Below are 9,379 nucleotides of genomic sequence, written 5' to 3'. Positions count from 1 at the left end.
GTGTGTGTGTGTGTGTGTGTGTGTGTGTGTGTGTGTGTGTGTGTGTGTGTGTCTTTCTACATCGTGGGGCCCAGTTTTAAGGAAAATGCAGCCTCGTGGGGACCGGGTGCTCCTTGTGGGGACCAAAGACTGGTCGTAATACGGTGGAACTCTATTCTTAGCATGGTCAGGTTTATGGTTAACCCTAACCCTAACCCCAGTACATAACTAAACCTAAACCCAACCCCACCTCAACAAACCTGACCCTGAACTCAACCTCACCAGTTTAAATCTAACCCTAACCCTGATGGTTCAAACCTAACCCTAACCCCATCAGTACATACCTAACCCTAACCAGTACATCCCTAACCCCATCAGCACAAATGTAACCCTAACCCCACCAGTACATACCTAACCCTAACCTTACCCAAACAGTACATACCTACCCATAAAACTTACCCCATTAGTACAAACCTAACTCTAAGCCCAACATAACCAGCACATGCCTAATCCTAAACCTTACTTCACAAGTACTTACCCAACTGTAAATCCAACCCCACCAGTACACACCTAACCCTAACCCCAATGGTACAAACCTAACCCTATTCCCAACTCCACAAGTTCACACATAATCATAAACCCAACCCCATCAGTACATACCTATCCCTTAACCTAAACCCACCAGTACAAACATAACATTAAACCTAACATGACCAGTACATACATATCCCTAAACCCAACCCCACCAGTATATACCTAACCCCAAACCTTACCCCATTAGTACATACCTAACCCATAACCTATCCCCCAAGTACACAACTAACCCTAAACCAGGGCTATTCATCTAAATTTCTTTGGGGGCCACAGTTACTACAGGTCAATAACTCAGGGGCCAAACATCTAGCAATTAAAGTCATTATGTAATTAAACCAAGTATTACAAAAATCTGTTACCTTTTAAATAGTTTATTCTGCTGCATTTAATCATGAATACAACATACAGACCCCTATGGAATAAGTGAAAATATAACAATGTCAAATACAAAAATAACACATTATGCCTCCTGTTTGACACAAATATTTTTGACATACCTGACTTGCCAAACTTTTTAACCAATTTTATTTTCACTTTAAAAGTTTTATCTTCAACTGCTTGTAGTTGTAACTGCCTTGAGTGTTCATAGAAATTGTTTTACCAGCTTGTAGCCAAGATTCTGACGTTTCTGTAGACACCAAACATGTCTATGTTTAACTAAAAAAATAGAGTAATTAAAGTAGAAAACCAGGGGTTTGGGCTTAAGAGATGAATGAACCAATTGGCGGGCCGAACTTTGGTCACTCGGGGGCCAGATGTGGCCCCATGGTTATGATGAGTGGGGATGGATATAAAATCCATATGAGCGGAGGCTTCCTAAGTGGGCCCATTGCTCTCCCCAAAAAGACACTGGTCTTCATTCAAACCTTCTTGTCCCTCGGATGAAGGACACAAGGTTAGAAACACAGTGTTCTGAGCTTCTCAGGATCCATAAAGGGGTCCCCAAGAATTCTTTTCCTTTGACCACTCAGAGCCAAGCAGTGGCCTAAGTAGTGCAAAGAGGTCTCTAATYMADWGCCACAGGCATCACACAGACCATTGTCATGGAGTCCCATCACCATTTTGTGGCGGTTGAGCAGATTATGCCCAGTTAGGACTCCATCCAGTGTACTTAGAGTTTTCCTTGACAGGGAAATGAGAGCTTTCCCAAACCTTAGATTTGGACCGTTAATCAGTTCCCGTACCTGTCTACAGTCCGTCAGCTCTCTCCAGCAGATTGAGTGTTGACGTCTAATCCAGGCCTGTAGGGCAGTCCTACAGACTGTTGTTGAGGTACCTACAACAGGCTCTGGTCCTTTGAAGTGAGCCTGACTGCCAGCTTTTGCGAGGTAGTCAGCTCTCTCGTTACCATAAATGCCATTATGTCCAGGTACCCACTTAACAGTAACACTGTTATCTCTCCCCAGTTGGTTGACTGCTTTGGCACACTCCCAAGCCAGTAATGACGTAAAATGTGGCCCTCGGAGAGCTCTAATAGCAGCATGGCTATCTGTTAGGATGAAAATTTCCTTCTGTGTACACTGAAGGTCTTTGAGAGATGCCACACACTGGTGGATTGCATATATCTCAGCTTGAGATACAGTTGCAAAACAACGTAGTGGGTATTTATGGTCTCTCTTACTATGGTTGTGCAAAATAAGCACCCCTGCACCTACTGACCCATTCAGAAGGGATCCATCTGTAAAACAGTAGAAATGATTGGGAGACATGTCCATCGTAGGGAGGTTAATCCAGACAGACCTCTCTTCTATCTCTGTCTTAAAACTTGGCTCAAAATTGTATTTTTTGACCATTCTGTCTCTAGGTCCTGCAGTTACTGGAACAGCAGCAACTACCCAGTCCCAGATTCTAGTGTGTTGTGAGTCAGATAGACTTTTCCACCTACCAGACTGGCGTAGCCTTACTGCACTGGCTGCAGCCTCCCCTAAGATATGTAAATCTAGTGGAGCCAGGTCCAGTAGTAGCCGTGGGTGTTGTTCTGATGGAACCGGTGATGCTCAGGCAGGCCATTCATTGCACATGGGTGAGCATCACTCTTGCCACCCCAACTTGGGCTCGAACCCACCACACTAAAGCAGCATAGCATAGCATGGGGTGGACTATGGCCATGTAGATCCACCTGATAACCTTTGGGGTAGCACCCCAACGACTACCCGCAATTCTACGGCACTGGTGTAGGCACATTGCTGCCTTCTTACACTTTTCATTTACATCTTTTCCAGTTAAGCTTCCTGTCTAGATAGACACCCAAGAATTTAACTGACTCTGACAGGGAGATTGGCGGGCCGAACTTTAGTCACTCGCGGGCCGGATGTGGCCCTAATCCTAAACCCTAACTTAACACGTTGAATAGCCCTGCCCTAAACCTTACTTCAAAGTTACATACCTGACTATAGAACCCAATCCCACCAGTACATACCTAACCCTAAACCCCATCTTGCTCATTGCATACAAAACCATAAATACAGCCATACCACACTGATCATATTGAATTTTGTAAGCTAAGCAAGCCTGGGCATGTTTACCACTTGGATGGGAGACCCCCTGAGAATGCCACATGCCAAAAAATCTACATAGGAGTTTTACCCACATTGGAAAAATACTATTAAGAGAAAACTTTTGGCCATACAAGGTCATAGGTTGACTTAAAAATGGATGTCAAGAAAACATAAACCCTCCAATACACACCTAACCCTAAACCCAACCCCACAGGTGCATACCTAACCTTAAACCTTACGTCACTAGTACAAGCCTTAATCTAAACTCAACCCTGCCAACATACATTTAACCCCACCAGTACAAATTTAACCATAAACCTAACCCCACCATTTTATAACTAACTATAAACCCAACCCCAACAGTCCATACCGAACCCTAAACCCACCAGTACAATTATAATCCTAGACCAGCCCCACCAGTACATACCTAACCCTAAACCCAACCCCAGCAGTACAAACCTAACCCTATCCCCAACCCCACAAGTTCATACCTAATCCTAAACCTTACCACACAAATGCTTACCTAATAAACGTGATCCCTTCACTACATATCTAACATTAACCCTATCCAAAGCAGTACATATCTAACCCTAAACCCGTCCCCACCAGTATACATCTAACCCTATATGCAACCCCACCATTACATATCTAACCATAAAACCCCTTCACCTCAGTACATGTCTAATGCTAAACCCATTTTGCCCATTGCAAACAAAACCATAAATATGGCCATACTACCCTCCAATACATACCTAACGCTGAAACACCCCAACAGTACTGTTTGTTGTTACAGTTGTAGGGATTTGTGATTTTTCTTTAATTTTTGCTCCTCAGTGTTCTTCCCTAGTTCCTCTCATGAACACCTGATCCTTGTTGTCTTTCCTCAGGTGTGTTTTGTTATCCCTTGGTATCACTTCTTTTAAAATCTGTCCTGTGCTCACTCACAAGTTTATCTGCTGCCCCATCATTGTCCTTATTTTTGCAAATGAATACGTTTTTCTGTGTCAAACTACTTCTAAATCAGAACATTGGTAAAAACAGTAAAAGTAAAAAAAATTCATCACAAACACCTAAGCATTTTAATTGGAATGTTAAACTTTTTATCTCCCTGACATGATAAAACTAGGGTGTTACAGTAGAGTTTGATGAAAATCTGCTTAACTTCAGAAAGCATATGGTGAGCAAACAGCTTCAGCGTACATTCTCATTATATCTGGTCCACTTCCAGCTGACATGCTCAATCAATAACGCTCATGTACCCTTTGACCCCTCCCAGATACTGTCTTTGGATTTTCTGCCGACCAACACAAGCTGCTCCCTGCTGTCTCTTCAAGTCTCTTCTGAGTCCCGTCACTGCTGACAATGAAAAGATCTGTAAAGTTTGCTTTGCATCAGTCAGACCCTCTGCTGACTCGCTGTAAGGAGAAACTGAAAAGTAGACACCTCCACCATGGAGCTACATGTTCAGATGAGACAGAAGGGAATAAATGGCATCCCACTGCTGTCAGTCGCCATACAATCTGATGTTTGACACTTTCTGAACACTAATTCAGTACAGTGAGCAGATTTTACTCTGAGAATTCTTCAGATAATAGTAACAAGGGCTTACTCTCAACCAGAAGTTCACATACTGTAAGTATCTTGTTTTACCACATAACTACAAATCACGGAGCAATTGGGACATTTTTTTTACTTTGCTTCTAGAATTAATCCTACAAAATCTGTTAAATGGTACATTTAGCATAAAAAATGTGAGCTTATATTGCTCAACCACTCATCTTTAGTTCTGTCCCAGTTGGAAAATAGAAATGTACCTTTCTTATCAGCTCCTGCAGTTCTCATAATAAGATACAAATATAACGTGAACTGTATGTGCAGTAATGGAGGCTGCTTCTTTGGTATTTTAACCAAAGCATGTTACAGATATTGTCATATAAACTTCAGAATTTATCAACGTGTAAAAATGTTCAAATCTAATTTAAAACACTACAATGATGGGTAAAAAAGAGGTCAAAATACTATAAAGGGCTTAAAAAATCAAGCCAAGGAGGTGACGATTATCCACAATCGGTGAAGAACAGACGGATAATTTTGAATGGTTTTATCTCAGAATTAATTGTTTTGGTGTAATAAATCCAAGAAAATTATTATTACATTCACCAAAAAAATGTCACCATGGTGTCAAACCTTTCTTATTCAGTTAATCCATTCATTTGTCTTTTTTTGTTACCACAGCAGTTAACTACGCCACAACAACTTTCACTCACCCGTCCCTGTTTTCATCTTCATCTGCGTTGGAGAGCAGCTGCGAGCCGGCCAATGAGAGGTCCAGAGCTGCGAGCGGCAGATCTCTGTAGCCAAAGCTCACCAGCTGGACCGGAGGAGCCAGGCACTGGTTCTCATCCTCCACCGGCTGCGAGATGATCTCCAAGTCTGACAGACCTGCCTGTTCCACTTCCCTAGTTCCATGCCAACACCAGCAACAGACACACACACACACACGCACACGCAGGCACACACAGGAAATAAAAGGAGAAAAAAGACAAGCAAGATTTACTAAATGAACCCATTTCTCAAAAAAAAAAAATCATTTCAAACCAGTAATCTAATTTTAAAACTTAAAAAAGGAGAATGATTGTAATTAGTGCACGGTCAGATTTCTCAATTTAACTACCCAGGTAAATACTTTTTTTAATTGATGTTATACAATTTATGAATAACTAAAACAAGCTCATACTGAGAGAACAAAAAGGAAAGTTAGAATATTTTTATGCTGTGTAAAAGAACTAGAAATAGAAGAAAAATAATTCTTAATTCCAGCCATGTCATTCAGCCACTTTCTGAAACTGTAAATGGATAAAAATTGAAAACCTGACCCTCAGACAAATATAAGTTGAATTTATTTATTTTGAACAGGCAAAACTGGATGTTTCCAGTAAAATATTCTAATAACTTAAAACAACTATAGTGACCATGTTTGAAAGAATTTCTTTCAGTTATGCTAATATTTTTAGCTAATTATGTCTCCGGTTCACTTAAATATTTAAAAGCAGTTACAGTAGTTACTGTATGATTTTAAACCGTAAAAAATCACAGTTTTGTTTTGAAAAAAATATTATGAAAGGGTAAAAATTTGTCACATTATTTATATAATGAATAGTAACTTGTGCATTTATATAAACAAATATTTAAGAAGTAAAAAAGTGAAAAAATAACCAATGTAAAATAAAGATGTCATTCACAGTAATTTAAATACAAGACTCGGCCATTTCCAACCATCACATTAACAGGGACTATGGCTGTGTCTCAGTTCATGGGTTGAAGCTGACATCAGCCTCATTTATCGGCCGTTTACACTGCTCCACGCCGTAGGTCGTCCCAATTTACTCATGTAGCCAACAAACACAACTGACAAATCCCAAAAACATAGGCTGCATCTGTGTATCGTACGTGGCAGATGGTATCCCAGAATTCATTGTGCCGTCAACAAATTAAACAGGAAAACAAGTTTTTTAAATTTATTTTATGGCAGAGTATTTTTTTATTATGGTGGAGACCACCATTAGCGGCTCTCCAGCAGTCGCCGTGCAGCCGGGACCTCAGGCCGGCTGGGTGAAAGTTCGAAGTAAGCGTTAGTCCTAAGCCCAAGCCACCAGCTCACCACCGACCCATTCACATTTCAAACCGATTATCCTCACTCAGCGACACTGAGAAACCGATCCTGGTTATCGGCAGCTCCATATTCTGAAACGTGACATTATAGGGACTCCAGCGACCATAGTTAAGTGCGTTCCGGGGACCAGAGCTGGCGACATTGAATCTTATCTGAAACTGCTGACTAAAGCTAATGCTAAGTATGGTAAGGTTGTTATTTATGTCAGCGGTAATGACACCCGGTTACGCCAATCGGAGGTCACTAAAATGAATGTTGCTTCAGTGTGTAACTTTGCCAAGACCATGCCGAACTCCATAGTTTTCTCTGGTCCTCTCCCCAACCTGACCATTGAAGATATGCTTAGTCGCATGTCATCGTTCCATCGCTGGGTGTCCAGGTGGTGTTCTAAAAACAATGTCAGCTACGTAGACAATTGGAGTTCTTTTTTGGGAAAACCTGATCCGATGTGGAGAGATGGCATTCATCCCACTTTGGCTGGAGCCGCTCTCCTTTCTAGGAATCTGGAAGATTTTGTTGACCACCAAAATTCTTGACAACCCAGGGTCCAGACCAAAAAGCAGAGCTGTAGTCTTACACATCTCTGCTGTTTCCTGAATGATCATGGACCAAAGATTTTGTTTTTAAACGTAAGTTTTACCTATTCAAACTTTTGTTGCAATGAGATGTTAAATAAAATGCAGTTAGTTCTGCATAGGAGCTAAATCCAAATTATTAATGTTTTTTATTTATTTACTTGTAACATTTTTCTAATAAAATGGAATTTTGTGAATTCATATCTTGTAAAAACAACTGAAGTATCGTGACATAAAGCGTATTACTATGGTAACGAGGCGTGGTCACGCAAACATACGTCTTCCATAGTCTAGACCAGAGGTTCTCAAAGTGGGGTCCCTGGACCCCCAGTGGTCCGCAAGAGGTATCTTGGGGGTCCTCAAACATTTTTACTAAAATGTTAATTTGGTTTTTGTTTTTAAAAATGCATGGAGAACAATGAACTAATAAAACAAACATAATAAACTTGATAAAAATATATATTCCCATGGCATTTAGGGGTTGAAATGGCAATAAATTATCTTTTAAAACAGCGTTTGGTTTATGAGGGGGTCCCTGGAATTTTTTTCACCCTTGTAAGGGGTCCCCAGACCCAAGTGGCTTGAGAACCCCTGGTCTAGACTGTCTCATTTCACAGATGTTTATGCAGTCGACACGAGCAGCCAATGGCCTACGTAGGCTGTGGCCAACGTGGACCACACTCTGTGTCGGCTGCTAACCCATGAATTGAGACATAGCCTATATGGAGTTGGTTCCCTCCTTTTTGCATTAAACTAGGGCAAGAGTTTTGAGTGTATTGTCTGTGCCCATTCATTTTGTAGTGCATTTCTGAGGTCAGGTTGTGTTTTTGGACAAGTAGTTCTGTCTCACAAATCCAATTCCACTTCCAGTTCATTTCAGAGGTTCTCGAAGGCGTTGAGGTCAGAGTTTTGTGTGAACCACACCAAACACATCTAACTATGACCAATCAACAGCTGACGTCAAATTCCCCACAGGCTACCATTCACCTGGAGCCACCGGTGAGGAGGTTCCAGAACAGAAAGTGGGCTGCAACAGGCAACGGAGACGCATTAAACTGACGCTGAGTTGAATTGAAGAGAGTCAAGTCTGCGTAAAGGAAGCCAATATTGCTTTAGTCTTTGCTTTGTGCACTGGGGCATGATCACATTTAGAATAGAAAAGTGTTTTTCCAAAGTGTTGCCACATAGTTGGAAGTGTAGCATTGTCCAACTTGTTTTGGTTTGATGTAATGGTTAGATTAAGATCAAGGGTGTCCAATCTTGGTCCTTAAGTATGGAAGTGTAGAGCTGCCACATGACATGAAATTACTTTTAAACTGGATCTCGTTATAATGAGAAAACTATCTTGTAAAAACGAGAAAACTATCTTGTTATATCAAGATAACCATCTTGTTATAACATGTTATGATTTCTTCTGGTTTGTCACTTTCACTGAAGTTTATTGCCTGGATGGTGTGATGGAGAACACAACTGAACCACTATATAAATAAAAACGAACAGAATTATTTGGGTTTGTGCTCAGATGTTGCAGCTAGTAGCACTTAATAATATTCACTCTCTAATCTGAATTCAGACGCTATTATTTCAAAAAACATTATTCAGTATGAACTTGTCATTTTTTTAGTCTAGAAATGTGTTCCTCTTTCAGATTTCTTCTTCATAAAAAGGCATATAGTGGCTCCATCAAGCCATCCAGGCAATAAACTTCAGTGAAAGTGACAAACCAGAAGAAACCATAACACGTTATAACAAGTGGTTATCTTGATATAACAAGATAGTTTTGTCATTTTTTACAAGATAGTTTTCTCATTATAACGAGATATTTTAGTCGTTATAATGACATATTTCAGCATTTTTACAAGATAGTTTTCTCATTATAACGAGATATTTTAGTCGTTATAACGACATATTTTCTCGTTTTTACAAGATAGTTTTCTCATTATAACGAGATATTTTAGTCCTTATAACGACATATTTTCTCATTTTTACGAGATAGTTTTCTCATTATAACGAGATATTTTAGTCGTTATAACGACATATTTTCTCGTTTTTACGAGAAC

The 9,379-nt window shown here is 40.3% G+C and overlaps 1 protein-coding gene across 1 annotated transcript in view; it reads right to left on the bottom strand.

The window, feature by feature from the left end:
• The window catches only part of LOC106534601 (transmembrane protein C15orf27), a 51,257-nt gene that overhangs the window by 29,807 nt on the left and 12,071 nt on the right, over positions 1–9,379 (bottom strand). The window contains exon 3 of the mRNA XM_014031292.1: positions 5,339–5,530. Within this exon, the coding sequence (XP_013886746.1) occupies positions 5,339–5,530 (192 nt within the window). The remainder of the gene's footprint in view (positions 1–5,338; positions 5,531–9,379) is intronic.

This window comes from Austrofundulus limnaeus, unplaced genomic scaffold (genome assembly GCF_001266775.1).
Source record: "Austrofundulus limnaeus strain Quisiro unplaced genomic scaffold, Austrofundulus_limnaeus-1.0 Scaffold1218, whole genome shotgun sequence".
NCBI classification, from domain to species: Eukaryota; Metazoa; Chordata; class Actinopteri; order Cyprinodontiformes; family Rivulidae; genus Austrofundulus; species Austrofundulus limnaeus.
This window is presented reverse-complemented; position numbering and strand designations above follow the sequence as displayed.